This window comes from Peromyscus leucopus, chromosome 15 (genome assembly GCF_004664715.2).
Source record: "Peromyscus leucopus breed LL Stock chromosome 15, UCI_PerLeu_2.1, whole genome shotgun sequence".
NCBI lineage: Eukaryota > Metazoa > Chordata > Mammalia > Rodentia > Cricetidae > Peromyscus > Peromyscus leucopus.
Window position 1 is genome coordinate 33403080 of NC_051076.1, and position 16994 is coordinate 33420073.

The window sequence follows — 16994 nt, forward strand, 5'->3', positions numbered from 1 at the left end:
TGAATCTTCCTCAAACAAAATAAGAAACACAAGCACATGCCTTTGATCCCAACACTTAGGAGGGAGAGGTAGGTGAGTTTGAGGCCAGCCTGGTCTACAGAGCTCTAGTTCCAGGACAGCCAGGGCTACACAGAGAAACTCTGTCTCAAAACAAACAAACAAACAAACAAAAAAAACCAACAACAACAAAACAAAATAAGACACACAATCACAGTGAATCTATAAAGCACACACACAAAAAGATATTTACAAAAACTTAATACAATGCCACACTTCTCACTGTATTTTCCTGCTGTTGTTTGGAGAACTGTATTGAATAATGCTAATTATGTTGATATACACTTTTTATTGTTGTTTTTAAGAATTTTAGCTGGGCGCTGGTGGCACACGCCTTTAATCCCAGTACTTGGCAGGCAGAGGCAGGTGGAACTCTGCAAGTTCAAGGCCAGCCTGGTATACAAAGTGAGACCCTGTCAAGTTTTTCTCACTTGGTGTCCTATAATATCAATTCCAACCCACAAAAGCAAAAGCAGTTTGATTCTAACAGTGGAGTCATCTGGGGGCCAAAACATTTGTTAGCTGCTGGCAAAACCACCCAGCCAGAGAGGTTTCCATTACAACCATGTGATTTTCAGGTCCCGTCGGCTTTGGAGGTTTGTTGCTGCTGCTTTTCTAAATGCGATGCAGCAGTTTCAAGGACAGCTACAAACATACCTGGAAATTATTTTGAGTTTCCAGCGAGGCGTTCATTTGCATCATGGCTGCCAGCTGGCCGTAATACTTGTAATGGAAAAAGAGGTTCAAGCTGTAGATCTTCCACAGCAAGGAGAAGCAGGAAGCTTGCAGGTGGAGTTGTGCCAGTTTCTTCCTGTCATCAGAACGGCAGATGGACAGAGGGAAGGGTTCCTGACCACTGGGCTCACATGCTCAGGCTCCCTGTGCCCTCCTGCTGTTCTCCCAGAGTCCTAACCTGAACTGGAGGCCTGACTCATGACTGATGATCACATGCATTTTTATGAAGCACTCAAGTATGTTACATTGAATTAACTAGGTGAGCCTGTCTAAACTTCACCTTCTGTGTGAAATGGGGTCAAATCATCCCCTTTTTCCCTATAGACTCAAATGTGGAGAATGACACCCATGTGCCTGTAACCAGCTTCACTTTTTACCTAAACTATGTTATGGGGAGGGAAAGATGGCTCAGTGGTTAAGAGTACTTGTCATAGAGGACCCAGGTTCAATTTCTAGTACCCCCATGATGGCTCAAAATCAACCTAAATACAGTTACAGGGGATCTGACACCCTAGTCTGACCCTAGTGGGCACTAGACATGCACACGGTACACAGACATACATCTAAGAAAAATATTCATACAGATGAAAGTAAATTAAAAAACAGAAAGCTCCATGTCATCACAAAATAGATATCATGGTCTCCATTTTATAAGGAAGAAAATGTACTTCATACAAATGAAACGGGTTAGTTCCAAATACTCACGTGCTATCCTGCCTCTGTCTCCCAAGTACCAAGATTAGAGACATGTGCTACCAGCTCCATTATTTTCTTTCTAAATATTCATTTTATTTACTTATTTTGTATGTTTTATAGGCGCATGTAATGCCCACACCTATGCATAAGAGTATATCAGATCCCTTGGAGTTACAAGTATTTGGGGGATGCATGGTATAGTAGTTTAAATGAGAATGTCCATCACAGGCTCTGGCATTAGAATACTTGATTCCCAGTTAGTTGGGGAGGCTGAGAAGATGTGGCCTTCCTGGAGGAAGGCTGTTGCTGGGGGCCGGTTTGGGTACCATATAGAGTTCACTCTGTTTCCTGCTTATGGTTCAAAATGTAAGCTCTTAGTTGTTTCTCCCACCATGCCTCATCTTGCCTCCATGCTTCCCAATACATGGCTTATCATATGTATGCTGGGATCCAAACTCTAGTTTTATGATTGTTCAGTAAGCATCCTTAACTGCTGAGACATCTTTCAGCCCTTCGATCATTATTTTTTTTATAGTTCACTTATAGACCAAATCTTAGCTACATTTTAAATTAATGAACACCCATCCCTAATGTAACCCTTATCAAATTCATAGAAAAATAGGGAAATTTGTCCTTTGGCAGATATCCTCAAGGCCTGCTAATTTTCTTTGAGGTAAAAATAATATTTAGGGGCAGGAGAGATGGCTTAGAGGTTAAGAGCACTGACTGCTCTTCCAGAGGTACTGAGTTCAATTCCCAGCAACCACACAGTGGCTCACAACCATCTGTAATGAGATCTGGCGCCCTCTTCTGGCCTGCAGGCAGAACACTGTATATAGAGTAAATAAATCTAAAATAATAATAATAATAATAATAATAATAATAATATTTAGTATCTCTGTAAAGCATGGAGCTTACAGTTGAGGTTCTATAGAACATGGCCCTGGTTCTGATAGCTGATTCCAGATCCACGGGAGAGTCACTGTATGAGTAATAATGAGAATTGGTACACACTTTGTGTGGTAGTTTGAATGTAATTGGCCCCCATATGCGCATAGGAAATGGCACTATTAGGAGGAGTGGTTTTGTGGAGTAGGTATGGCCTTTTTGGAGGAAGTGTGTCACTGTGGAGGCGGGCTTTGAGGTTTCATATATGCTCAAGCCACACTCAATGTCTCAGCTCACTTCCTGTTGCCTGTGGGTCAAGATGTAGGACTCTTAGCTCCAGCACCACATCTGACTGCACACCACCATCTCACGCCATGATGATAATGGACTAAACCTCTGAACTGTAAGCCACCCCAATTAAATGTTTTTCCTTTATAAGAGTTGCCATGGCCAGGCGGTGGTGGCGCACGCCTTTAATCCCAGCACTCGGGAGGCAGAGGCAGGCAGATCTCTGTGAGTTCAAGGCCAGCCTGGTCTACTGAGCAAGATCCAGGAAAGGTGCAAAGCTACACAGAGAAACCCTGTCTCGGAAAAACCAAAAAAAAAAAAAAAAAAAAAAAAAAAAAAAAAAAAAAAAACCAAAAAACAAAAAAAACAAAACTAAAAAACCAAACCAAAAACAAAAACAAAACAAAAAACAAACAAACAAACAAAAAAAAAAACGAGTTGCCATGGTCATGGTGTCTCTTCACAGCAATAGAAACCCTAACTAAGATACTTTGTGGTGGAATTCTTTGACAAAAGCTACTTGTGAAGTGCTCGGGGCATCCTGGCCCTGGCCATCTCATCCTATGAGTGAGGGTTTGAGCTCCTGGAGCACCAGGCTGTGAGGACAGACTTGTGCTGTATGGCAGCCGTCCTTACCTGGGGAGTGGAAGTGAGACCCTCAGTTGTTCCCAGCTCCGTCCCTTACCCTGGTAGCGAGCCCTCCTGGGGATGCAGGGCCATCAAGTGGGAGAGTCTGTTCTTTTCAACATGCATTTGGAAAATCAGGGTGATTACATTGGAGGGAAACATTCGGTTGAGAAACTTGAGCGCCTTTTTTAGCATTTTCTTGGCGAGTACCATCTGCCCCATATTAAAACAGACCTAAGGAAGAAGGAAAGGGGCAGAGGAACCAACAGTAAATTTGGAGGAATACTTATCTCAAAAAGTTGAACTGTGGCCCAGGAACAAAGTCTTTATGCGCTCTAACATAATATTAAAAATATTTAATGTTAAAATTAAAGTAATATGAAAATGTTTATTGGATGCGTGCACAAGGAAGACTGAAGAGTAGGGTTTGGCGTTGAGTTGTGTATCATATAAGGGAATGTTTACCCATGCATATGCACTGTTACAAAGACATTTCATAAACATGTCAACCTACTTGGTAGGGAAGATATCAAGTTATAGCGAGGAAGTATTGAGTCAAGCTTGGAGTTCTAGACTCTGTGAGAAGAGGCTATAGAATATGTACAGATGACTTTTACTCCTGTGGACTGCCTTAGGACTCCAATGTAACGGTTCCTTACCTGACCTTTGAGACTATAAAATGTAGCATGTTCAAAGGTCTGACTCCAAGAGTGTTCATTCGTCAGGGTCTTCAGCAGCCTTTCTCCCTCGTCCAAATACATGTATGCCTGCAACCAGCAAAGAAAATGGAGAAGCGGTGAGTTCTAATAGAGGGTCTCTTGTCCCAGATTCTGCCAAAGCAAGGGAGGCAGGAGCCACTTCAGGGCCCAGGTCATCCCTAGGCCTGCTCTCATTGGTTATTTTGGACCTCTACATTAGACAGAAGCTGGGTGGGTATCTTCATGTCTACCTCTGTCTGCTAGATTTAACGATCACTTCTTTCTGTTTCATTATAGGCATGTAGTTACCTCAGTTCAAGGGGCATGTTGCCATGGGAACAGTTTTCCTGGGGAAGTGTTAACTAGTGCTCTGGTGGCCTCAAGTTTGTCTGTATGATGGTTTAGCCAAACTGTACAGAGACAGAAGTGGGGAAGCCTCTGAGGGCGACAGGACTGAAATAAATTCCTATCAGTCAGGAAACCTATCGCTCGTCTGTGCTCTGTGGTACTGTTGGACAGCAAGGTGTAAACCACTGGGGTATTACTAACGAGGACTGTGATGCAAATGAAACGTTTATACTAAGAGTGAACCCAAATCATTTGCATGTAAGTCCAGTTTCCTCTCTCCCAGGTAGACAATTTCAAGAGTGGCAATATTTCATTAATTAAGGAAAGATTTGGTTGGTAGCCTAGGCTGGTCTTGAACTTGCTATGTAGCTTAGACTGACCTCAAGCTTGTGATTCTTCTGCCTCAGCTTCCAAAGTATACCACCACGCCTGGCTTGGTTGTAGTACTTTAATTAATCAGTTATTAATTACTTTTTTCAAGACAGGGTCTTGAGTATCCTAGGTGGGTGGCCATGAACTTGCCATATGGCTGAATCTGGCCTTGACTAGATCCTGATCTTCTTGCCTCTACCTCCCAAGTGCTGGTACCACGGGTGCATGCCACCATGCCAGGCATGATGTATGATGATTGTGGTGGTTTGAACAGGAATGGTTCCCATAGGCTCAGAGATTTAATACTTGGGCATTAGGGAGTGGCACTATTAGGAGGTGTGGCCTTGTTGGAATAAGTGTGGCCTCATTGGAGGAAGTGCGTCACTGGAAGAGGGCTTTGGAGTTTCAGAAACTCAAGCCAGGCCCAGTAGCTCTTTTTTCCTGCTATCTGTGCATCTGGATGTAGAACTCTCATATCCTTCTCCAGCACCATGTCTGCCTGCATGCCACCATACTTCCATGATGACAATAGACTAAACCTCTGAACCTGTAAGCAAGCCCCCAGTTAAATGCTTTCCTTTATAAGAGTTGCTGGGGCCATGGTGTCTCTTCACAGCCATAGCACATTGGCTAAGACAATGATGGTGGAGAACAGCAGCTTACCTTATAGTTGTCTCCCAGGATGAGATAAGCAGATGCAACTTCTAGGAAGTAGTATAGGGCTTTGTTGTTTTCTTCCAAGGCTACCAAATGCTGGGCCAGTGGCAAGATGACAATCTGGAGCAGCTCCTCACACTGGCATGACTCCAGAGGGATGATGTCATCCTGAGATGACTCCATCTTTGCAATGACATTGTCAAAGAAATGCAATATTATATTCCTTGTTTCTGCATCACTGTTTAAATACAAGAATAAGCAGATCATCCATAAATTACAGGCACAGCACAGATTTTGATGTGAAATTATCTTTGAAGACTAATAAAGTCCAGGGTTGTTCTCACCGACTGGTGAGATGCACCATGCAGCCCTGTCATTCCCCCTGGGTACCTAAGAGGCCTAAAGGTTAGCCCAGAAGTGACCCCAATGTCATGACAGTTGCTTCTTTTCTATCTTCTAAAAACTACGTATGTGCATACCTGCGATTCTCGGGGAATTTGTATTTCTTAGGGAGCTCTGATTTAGAAAAGCTGACTTCCTCTTCAGCTAGAAAATAATTGAGCAAGTGAGATGTTTGCTATCCACCAAAGGCTCTTATTCCCTTTACCCACCAAGGAACCACATTTCCTAGTCCATCTGTGTCCCGTCCACCACCACCACCACCACCACCACCACCACCACCACCACCACCCACCCACCCACCACCCACCCCCTAGACACCTCAGCTTAGAAAAAGCCATGTGGTTCTCTTCTTAGGTAGAATCATATCAGAAGTGATGGATGTCACTTCTGAAGTAGATGGGTTTCTATCCTGGTCTTTCCTTAGATAGGAAAGCAGCTAGATCTGAACAGCCAAAGGAAAGCAAAACACTGACCAGGAGGAGCCTGAGTCTATAGGTGTCTCTGCCAGGCCACTTGTCAAATTTTCAGGGGATTATTACAAAGGCAGGTAAATAAATTCCCATCCCACTGTGCTGACCCACTGAAATGCCAGTTTGTTATAGCTGATAACATTATTCTGACCCACTTAACATGCTACAATTAAAACTAGTTTAACAATCATAAAATAACATTAATGTGTAGTGAAGAAAGAAATTTAAATACACACACACACACACACACACACACACACACACACACACGCACATACTTATGTAGGTTATTCTGTTTTGTTTGAGATGGGCTCTCATGTACCCTGACTGGCCTTGAACTCAACTTGTGACCAGGGATAACCTTCAACTTCTTGTCTGTCTGCTTTTGCCTCCCAAGAATGAGAACTTCGGGGAGTGCAGTGCTAAGAGTCAAACTCAGGGCTCTACATATGCCAGGCAAGCGAGCACTCTGCTGACTCTACCTACCTGCTCCAGGAAACCCAAACGGAGTGCTCCAGAGGCTAACTTAAGGAGATAAGGTCTTGAATTAGACATCTTCCATCTAATGAGACTTCAATCGGTTAGAAAGTCCTACCTCAGAATCGTTGCCAGTGGCAGAGGTAGCACCACAGCCTAGCTCCTGGGCTCCAAGGTTTAACAGCTAATGAATGTAACTCCATAGATCTGTCTTGTTTTGTTTGAGAGAGAGTTTTACTATATAACCTAGGCTGTCTGCAGCCCAAGCTAGCTCCCTGTTCTCCCTCCTCTTGCCTTGGCCTCCACACACCTGAAGAGATCTTTTAGTTCATAGGAATGCAATTTGAATATTCTGGGCTCATCCTTATCAAGTCCCCGACTTGTGTGACCATCACTCTGCATGCAGAGCTTTGCCATGGTTCTTAGCACACTGCATAAGAATCCTACCACTTGATCTCTAATTAATCCTTTGTGATTCACGCAGCTCCATCTAGAACCTCACTTTAGACAGCGGCATTCACTGTGTCTTGGTTTCTTGGTACAGGTTTTAATGTCAGTAGCATTCTATGCATATATTATATTACCTTTGTTTTCTCTGAGACAGGTCTCTTGGGGCCCAGGCTGGCTTTACACTTGCCATCTAACCAATGATGACCTCAACTCCTAATCTTCCTGCCTCCATCTTCCAAGTGTTGGAATTACAGGTATGTACAACACTCAGTTTAATTTTCTAATAGTAATAAATATATTTTCAATTTTGAAAAATAATGTAATGCTGAGGATGATGATAGTAGTCAGCACTCAGTGACAGTTATGTACATTTCTCTGACACCTTACTGGCCCTAGTGGCATGAGACCTAACCACTGATGTTCCATCTTCTGTGTGCTTACGCCCTTGGAAGACTTGACTGTAAGATTCTAAACTTAAAGATGGACCCTTTTATTTACTTATGTGAGTGGACGTATGTGCCACAGTGTGCATGAAGAAGTCAGAGGACAACATGTGGGAAGTAGTTTCTTTTTCTGTCATGTGGGTCCGAAGGGATCAAATCTCAGTTGTCAGGTTGACAGCAATCACCTCTCCCCTCTGAGCCATCTCAAAGTCCCTGATATCTCCTCTCCTCTCCTCTCCTCTCCTCTCCCTCTCCCTCTCCTCTCCTATTTCTCTCTCCCTCTCTCCTCCCCTCCCCTCATGGCCAGGGCTGGGTATGATGTGCTCACCACTCAAAAGAACCACCTCTTCAGGCCAGTCTTCAATATGATTCTGCGCTATGATGAGCTCTGTTCAATGGAAAGATCACAGAGACAGAATGAGATGGAGGTACTGACACTGATACCCCTAGGTACTATTGAGCTTACAATTGCCAGCTTCTTCCCTGCCCCAGTGGAAACCTAGCACGTAGCTTGCGTCGCCCAAACCCACACAGGTATTTGATAGCTTAATAAGGTCCTTGACCCAAATACACATAAGATTTCTAATGTCTCCAAGAGCTTCTCACCGGCAATGAGTATGGGATTGGTGAGAAGTGAAGTAATGTTTACACTGTTTTGATATCCTTGAGACTTGGCCATGTTCTTGACAGTTCTTATATCCAAGAGCTGTTGAGTACAGTGAGATGATCCACTAGTAAATATGGTGCGTAAGGGATTGAAGTCGACCACGATTCCCAGCCCGCAGAGTGGTTGCAAGACGGTGGGCAGCTTATTCCTCGCAATAAAAAGGGAGGCGCAGTGGGCACATTTCAAATGCAGGACTTTCTTCTGGTCCTTGAGCCACAGTTCGTAGGCTGTTTTCTGCATTATAGGTCTGCAGAACCGCAGCATGTGGCACTCAATCACCTCCCCTTCCATTTCACGGAGCTCCTCTTCACTAAGAGCTAGAAGGAGAAGGAAGGACTCTTTAGCCAGGCAGCAGGCCACATTCCAGCTGCTCCTTCCTCACACACATCAGTTCTTTATGGTTTTTTGGTAGGTTCTTTTTGTTTTGAATTGTGTGGTATTGGGGATTGAACCCAGGGCAATGTGCATGCTAGGCCAGTGCTCTATCTCTCCACTACATCTCCAGTCCTCTTAGCCCTTTCATCTAGATATGCCTCTAACCAAGGGGCATACAGATGTTTTCCAGATACTACTCACCTAACCCCTCGTTGGACTTGAGGGACATAGAGCGATAATGCACCTCAAACGTGGTCACATTCTGTTTCAGGGCTAGTTGAAGATCTTTGCTGCTCCGGAAGCAATCAAAAACATTGGACTTCACTAGAGTGGCCAGGGCCTTGATCATGGTTTTCATGTTCCAGCAGGGGAGAATCTCAAACAACAGCTCCGTGGTGAAGGTTAGGCCAATGATGGCGGCACATCGTACCAGCATCTGATGGGAAAGGCTCATGCTGTCCAGCTGGACCAGAGAGATTTCTGTGGGTGGAAAAGCCACACAATGGGATGCAGGTTATCCACCGTCATCAGATGCATGCTTGAGGCAGATGACTGTCCAGAGCTACAATTCTTGTTTGTAGAAACCTAGCTAAGCCAAGTCAAAAGAAGTAATTTCTTAGTACCCAATTTATAGATACCCCTCATGCTGGGAACATACAAGATGCAGTTTCTATGGTCTGTCTATATGACATGAATAAGACGGATTTTAGGGTATTCTAGTTTAGTGTTGAAGGGCAACAAAGGTATGTGAGAAGTCACAGGAGGCCATTTTAGTCAGGTTTCCCATTCTTGTCCATTGAAGACTTCCCTGGCTGTCCCAGCTGTCTTCACTGGCTCTCCTTTCCCTGGACCCACTCAGCAGTAAGTACAAGGCTCTCCCTATCTGACCAAGGGATTCATTTATGCTCAGGATACACATAATCATCTCCATTGTATGAGCAAGGCTCAAAGAGCCCAGAGCACCAGTCCCAACTCTTCATCTAAGCATGAACATAGTTCATGTGTTCCTGGTCTTTTGGTTTTGGGGGTGTATGTGGTGTGTGTGTGTGTGTGTGTGTGTGTGTGTGTGTGTGTGTGTGTGTGTGTGTGTGTGTTTTCTGGGGCCTAAACTCAGGGCCCCCAAGCATGCTCAACAATTTGCTCTACCACTGAGCTACATCCCTAGCTCCTTTTAGACACTTTTTAAAATAAGATTTATTTATTATGTACACAGTGCTCTGTCTGCATGTATGTCTGCAGACCAGAAGAGTGTGCCAGATCTTATTTTAGATGGTTGTGAGCCACCATGTGGTTGCTGGGAATTGAACTCAGAACCTCTGGAAGAAAAGCCAGTGCTCTTAACCGCTGAGCCATCTATCTCTCTAGCCCCTAGACACTTAAATTTTTTTTTCACTTATATGTGTGAATCTGTGTCAGGACATGTTCACTGAGTGCATTGGAGACCAGAAGACAGTCTCAGATCCCCCAGAACTGGAACTACTGGGGCTGTAAGTCACCCTGTGGGTGCTGGAAACAGAACCCAGCTCCGTTGCAAGAACAGTATGGAATCATCTTTCCAGCCCACTTCTTAGACATTTTATATCCATTATACACAAAATTTGAATTTCTCAACATGTTCACAGAACACAGGTAGGTGGAAGCTGAAAGTAAGTTAGGATACCTTCATACTTCAGGAGACTCAGTGAATGAAACATAAATACTTGTTGCAGACAAGGACTCCAAATGACCCTAGGCCATCCTTCCAAACATTTAAAGTTACTTCTGGATGGCATAGATTGGAGCTGCATACAGGCTACAAAATGAATTCAAATTCATTGTCCTTGAGTGAAACAATACATCTTAAATACAAGCTCTTTGTCATTTCTTTCTCATATTGTCTATGTTAGAAAATGTCTCAGTGTTAGATTTTTCTTTCTTATGATTGGTTTCAGCTTAATTAACAATGCATTACACTCCATTATTTGTATAAGTATATATGTGTGAATAGATGTTTGTATTTGCACATGTACTTACGCGTGCTTGTTTGTGTGTGTGCATTAGAAGCCAGAAGTCCACATTGAGAGCTGTCTTCAATCACACTTCACCTTATTTACTTACTTTCTTGTTTGTTTTTTGAAACAGGGTTTCTCTGTGTAACCGTAGCTGTCCTGGAACTCACTCTGTAGACCAGGCTGACCTAGAACTCGGAGATGCACCTGCCTCTGCCTCCTGAGTGCTGGGATTAAAGGTGTGCACCACTACTCCCAGCCATCTTTTTTTTGAGATGGGGTCTGTAGTAGTTTGAATGAGAATGTCCCTCATAGGCTCATATGTTGGTCTCCTGTTGGTGGAACTGCTTAGGAAGGATTAGGAGGTGTGGTCTTGTTGGAGGAAGTGTGTCACTGGGGGTTGGCTTTGAGGTTTCAAAAGCCCACACCATTCCCAATTAGCTCTGTCTCCTACTTACAGATAAGGATGTGAGCTCTCAGCTACCATTCCAGCACCATGCCTGCCTGCTTGTTGCCATGCTCCCCACCGTGATGGTCATGGGCTCTAACCCTCTACAAAAATATGAGCTCAGGATTAAATATTTTCTTTTATCAATTGCCTTGGCCATGGTATTTGGTCATGGCAATAGAAAAGTAAATTAGTTTTGTTTTGCTTTTTTTCCCACACAACCTGATACTCGCCAATTCAGCTAATCTGGTAGACCCTAAGTCTCAGTGAACCTCCCATCTTTACCCCCTCAGGACTGGGACTAAAAACATGTGCCACCATGCCTGATGAGTTCTAGAGATTGAACTCAGGTCCTTCCTGTTGCCTGCACAGCAAGCACCTTACCCAGGGAGCTGCCTCCCCAGCTCTTTACATGTCACCCTTTTGTGCATTTGAATAAGCATTTGCTCAATCCAGAGTATGTACAGAGGGGAGGAGGCTCCTAACCAGAGGGAGAAAAAGCAGACCCGCTGTACAGCCTGCCTACCACCCGGGGCAACACAAAATGCGCGCCCAAAGAACTTGGTTCTCATCTCTTCTTTAGACGGTCATCCTAAAAGAGGCCAAAGTAAAACCAACTGAGAACTTGAATGTGAGTTCAACTTTCTGTACCTTTTAGTGATGCTGGAGGTGACAGATTCTTCAGTCTGACACCACTTACAAGGTAACAGACTTCCTTACGCCCCTCAGAGATGTTAGTATAAGGCTCCATGTCTTCTGTTGGCCTAACGGAATTCTCTATGGGGTGACAAGAGGGCGGGGAAGTTGAGAATCATTATCCTGTTTTCAGAAGGCCTGGGTTTCCCAGAACACTTTGAGAAGAAACTCAGGTGAGAAAGAGTAAACAGAGACATGTCCGTTCACCAAATGTTCCAGAACATCTTGTTTTTAAATAAAACTGATACATGACAATCTAAATTAACTCAAATTATTTTGTTTCCCACCCTCCAGAACAAGAATTGGTACTATTAGTAGCTCCATAATACATTTAACATTACAAAAATGGGGTTCACAGCCAAGCTAGACTGCATCCTATCACACACAGCAGTATAGAGCTATATGCTCATTCATACTCCCGTGGGGCTTATAAGGACATGGCTGTAGCCAGAGGGAGGGTTGACATGGTCAGGCTTGAGCACAGACATGCCTGCTAAGTTGGTCTACCCATCCTCCAAAACCTTTATCCCTTAAGTCATTCATCTAACACTTGGGGGGTGAGGTAGAAACATAAAGGTGAATAAAGTCAAGTTCCTCGTGATTGAAGAGATAAATCATGTATCCAAAGACTGCCAGGCAGTAAGTGGCTCACCGGTGTAGCTAGAGTTTTCCTGCCTTGCCCACAGTCAGGACAAATCTTTGTCACCCGCCAGTCCCACAGCTGCTCAGACCCAACCAAGTAAACACAGAGACTTATATTGCTTACAAACTGTATGGCCGTGGCAGGCTTCTTGCTAACTGTTCTTATAGCTTAAATTAATCCATTTCTATAAATCTATACCTTGCCATGTGGCTCGTGGCTTACTGGTACTTTGCATCCTCCTTGTCCTGGCGGCAGCTGCAGGCAGTGACTCCTTCTGCCTTCCTGTTCTTTTATTTCTCCTCTCTTTTTAGTCCCTATACTTTGTGCCTAGCCACGGCCAATCAGGTTTTATTTATTGACCAATCAGAGCAACTTGACATACAGACCATCCCACAGCACAGCCAAGTACAGACTATCTCAGACACCTGCACTCATATCCGTGGTCCTAATCATCCTCTCTGCGGACCTGCTCGGTAAAGTCAGAAGGAACCTGAGAACGGGCTCCCGCAGGACATACAGAACATCTCACAGCACACTGGTGAGCTCAAACTGTAAGTAATAGACAGTTCATATGGATATATTTATTAAAAACTTTCAATGCAACATAATGTGTGAGGGTGACCAGCAAGAACAATGCATGCTTCCAGGCCTCTCAGGGGCATAAAACTATAAGGATAGATATCCAAGTAATTAACCAAAACACTAGGAAGAGTGAGCAAGAGCTAACAAGCAAGAGTAACATGTTGTTGGAATAAAATCAAATGAAGGGTTCAAAAAGGTCCTGATCAAGGCCCTTACATTTCCCCATGTCCTTTGCTGTCTATCAGAGGTGTACATTTTTTTGTTTGTTCCTTTGTTTTTTCAAGACAGGGTTCTCTGTGTAGTCCTGGCTGTCCTAGAACTCACTCTGTAGACCAGGCTGGCCTCAAACTCACAGAGATCTACCTGCCTCTGCCTCCCGAATGCTGGGATTAAAGGCATGCGCCACCACTACTACCCAACCGAGTGTCCTTTCTTTAGCCCAGCCCTGGAAGTCTAGGTTAGCTGTGTTCCCTTAGTACTTAGGACTCTAGATCTAGTGCTTCTTCACTCTCTTGGAAGCCATCTTCCACAGGAAGCAGCCCGGGGGCTAGCCCCAATCCTTGCCAACTTCTCTGCAAAAAGACTCAGTGACAGAGCAATAGTGAGGAAGAGCTACTTACTGAACAGGTTACTCCAGGTCACGTTTGTCTTTTCCTCGGTCTCTGCTTGTTGAAAAAGGAGGACTTTGTGGTGGTCGAGGTTTTTCAGCAGTTCCTCACAGTAAAATGGAATCCCACAGCTCCCCTCCACCAGGTACCTGTAGGGGAAACAAGTATTTCCGTGAAGAACCCCTGGTCGGGAAAGAACAGACTCTTCTCGGCCATCTGAGGACGGTCTCCTCTCCTCCTCCATGTGCTTCACCTTGTTTAAGTTTGGGGACTGAGTTTTCTTCTTTTTTGTTGTCAGGGCTAGGGGCTGTGCATGCGAGGCATGGGCTGGGCAGCTGACCTACGGTCTCCGCGTTTAGTTCACAGTTAAGGTTATCTAACAAATGTGTGTGTTTCCCAGACTGAAACTACATCCTCTGGTCTCGCTTCTCCTTCCTCACGCTGTAGGTAATGATTCTGATTAGCTTTGGCTAATTCCGTCAATATTTCTTTAAAAAATATAAACAGGTTCTAGCAACATGGTTCGATGGTTAAAGACACTTCCTGGGCAGGTCTGACAACCGGAATTTGATTCCCAGAACCCATGTAGAAGGAGAGAGCCAACTCTCGAGGGGTGTCCTCTTGCCAACACACACACACACACACACACACACACACACACACACACACACACACACACATTTTATTTGTTACTTTCTCTCTCTCTCTCTCTCTCTCTCTCTCTCTCTCTCTCTCTCTCTGTGTGTGTGTGTGTGTATGTGTAAACAGGAGCCTGTTCACACCATGTAATGGAAGGGAGAGGGGCCCACCTTTCCCTGAGATTTTTATATGTTGTTAATGGGGAAGGGAAAGGCATTTTCTTCACTGGTCACTATAAGAGACATTTTCTCCATGTACTCATGGTAAAGTGTCCATTCTCCTGTAAACAACCCTTCACCCATGCTACTATAAGCAGCCTTAATCTCTCTCTCTCTCTCACACACACACACACACACACACACACACACACACACAGAGAGAGTCAGGAATGTAGAAAGCAAGTTGTCTGGTGAAGAGAAAATTGAATAACAGGAATAGGAGTTGGACAAGAGAAGCTAACAGGTGTGGGGAGAACTTAATGTACATAATATACACACATGAAAATGTCATAATGAAGCTCATGTGTAATTAATAGGTGATAATAAAGTAAACATACATATATTCCACCACACACACCTCTATCTTACTTTTAAAGCAATAATTTAAGTTTTATATGTATGGGTGTTTTGCCCACATGTATGTCCATGCACCACATGCATGCCTGATGCTCTCAGTGGCGATCAGATCCCCTGGAACTGGGGGTGCAAATGGTTGTGGACTCACCATATGGATGCGAGGAATCAAACCCTGCCATCTGGAAGAGCAGCTCACACTCCTAACTGCTGAGCTCTCTCTCCAGTCAGCTCTTGTCTGACTTTTCTGTTAGTAACCAGGCATACTAACAGAAACCAAGCATACTAGGTTATACCTCACTTTTCTCCAGCCCACAGTGGGTCCTAGTCAGTCCTCCACGCCAGCAGGTGTCTCTCACTCTTTCTTGTTATTCCCACCATCCACTGCATGGGTTCACCATACTTTATTGAACTTCACCATTAAGGGATGAATATTTGAGTTGCTCCTAGTGGGTTTTTTTTTATTAACATAAGTAAAAGCCTCAAGGAAAAGTTTGTACATCATTTTTAAAGTTTTTGTCACACATTTACAATAGATCTCTATAAAATTTAGGATTGGTAGATCGGATGATATTTGACTAGGGACTTAGATCAGTAGCCTCAGTGCTTGCCTTGTATGTGTAAGGGCCTTGGTTCTATGAGAGAGAGAGAGAGAGAGAGAGAGAGAGAGAGAGAGAGAGAGAGAGAGAGAGAGAGAGAGAGAAACGACTGTATACACTTGTAATCCCAGAAGGAGAGAGAGAAAACACACTTGTAATTCCAGCACTTGGGAGGATAGGAAGGTGGATCCCAAGTTTAAAGTCAGGTTGGACTACTGCTGCGGGCCGCAGGAATATCGTAAGAACTCAGCTGGTTATGGCAAAGTCACTACCTGGAGGAATCAGGGAATTCCTCCAGAGGAAGCCAAATCCCAAGGAGTTTTTGGTGTTACTTGGCTTGTTATATATCAGCTGTATTCTGTTATGAAAATCATGTGTGCCTTCATAGTTTTCCCAATTGGCTTTTCCCTAAGAAGGGCTAACAATGTGGACTGATCACTCTCTGGACGTACACATTCCAGGTATTTGGAGAACAGCCTCAGGAAAGGCTTTCTCTGGAATCATATCTCCCTTAGCCACTTTCAAGGACTAAAGGAGACACCACCCAGATGGTCACCTAATTTTCGAGGACTAACAGTGATAACAGCCCAAATACAAGCTCCTGACTTAAGGTAAATTCCACAAGGGGACACCGCCTAGGTCAGGTGGACATTAAGTAATAGCTTTATACAATTTAGCTCGGACCCTCCCTTTATATACCGGGATTTCCAGGGCACAAAAGGGAGAGAAGAGAAAAGAGAATGGAAGAACTAGACGGGTAAGAACTTGCAAGGAACAAACTGAGATGGGGAAGAACTAGATTGAGGGGCTAGAAGAGAGGACAAGAGAAACGAGATGGAAGATGAGGAAGAGCCAGATGGGGAAGCACTAGCGGGTAAGAACAAGCTGAAAAGGACCTAGATGAGGCAGAGTTAAGACAAGAGAATTAAGATAGAACTTAGAGGGAGCAGTAGATAAATATAGAGAGAAATCAGGCAAGAAAGGAGCTAGACATGAGAACAGAACTGAAGCTGTGTATAAAGGATGTTATGCCAGAGGAATTAAAGCAGGTGGACTATAGAGCTCAGTGTGCTGAGATTCTATTTCCTGAAAATAGTCCTCACCGTTAGTAGTTCTCTCTCCTGAGCCCCTGGGATGTATAATATTGAGGCTGGTTTCTCTAATATTATACAAGAGACTACATAATAAGATCTTGTCTCAAAAAAAAAAATCCCTAAACATGGGCTAAAGAGATAACTCACCAGGTAGGAATTATGCTGCATGAGAACCTGGGTTCAAATTCCTGAACCCATGTAAAGAGCTTGGAGTGGGCACACATGTAGACAGGAGGACTGCTATTAGTTTTTAGCCTAGCTCTAGGTTCTGTCAGAGACCCTGTCCCAAGGTAGTAGGTGGAGAATGACAGAACAGGACACCTGATATCCTCCTCTGGCCTACACACACACACACACACACACACACACACACACACACACACACAGATTTATATACCTGCATATACATGTGCATATTTACCACACACATTCACACATAAACATACTTACACACACATGCATGTGCACGTGCATA

General features: G+C 44.0%; 1 protein-coding gene across 1 annotated transcript in view; it reads right to left on the minus strand.

The window, feature by feature from the left end:
- The window catches only part of Adcy10 (adenylate cyclase 10), a 95414-nt gene that overhangs the window by 14538 nt on the left and 63882 nt on the right, over positions 1-16994 (minus strand). The window contains exons 18-27 of the mRNA XM_028864382.2: positions 13628-13764; positions 11738-11863; positions 8852-9130; positions 8408-8592; positions 8260-8314; positions 5846-5912; positions 5373-5604; positions 3951-4058; positions 3350-3525; positions 715-868 (exon numbers count right to left, since the gene is read on the minus strand). Of these exons, the coding sequence (XP_028720215.1) occupies positions 715-868; positions 3350-3525; positions 3951-4058; positions 5373-5604; positions 5846-5912; positions 8260-8314; positions 8408-8592; positions 8852-9130; positions 11738-11863; positions 13628-13764 (1519 nt within the window). The remainder of the gene's footprint in view (positions 1-714; positions 869-3349; positions 3526-3950; positions 4059-5372; positions 5605-5845; positions 5913-8259; positions 8315-8407; positions 8593-8851; positions 9131-11737; positions 11864-13627; positions 13765-16994) is intronic.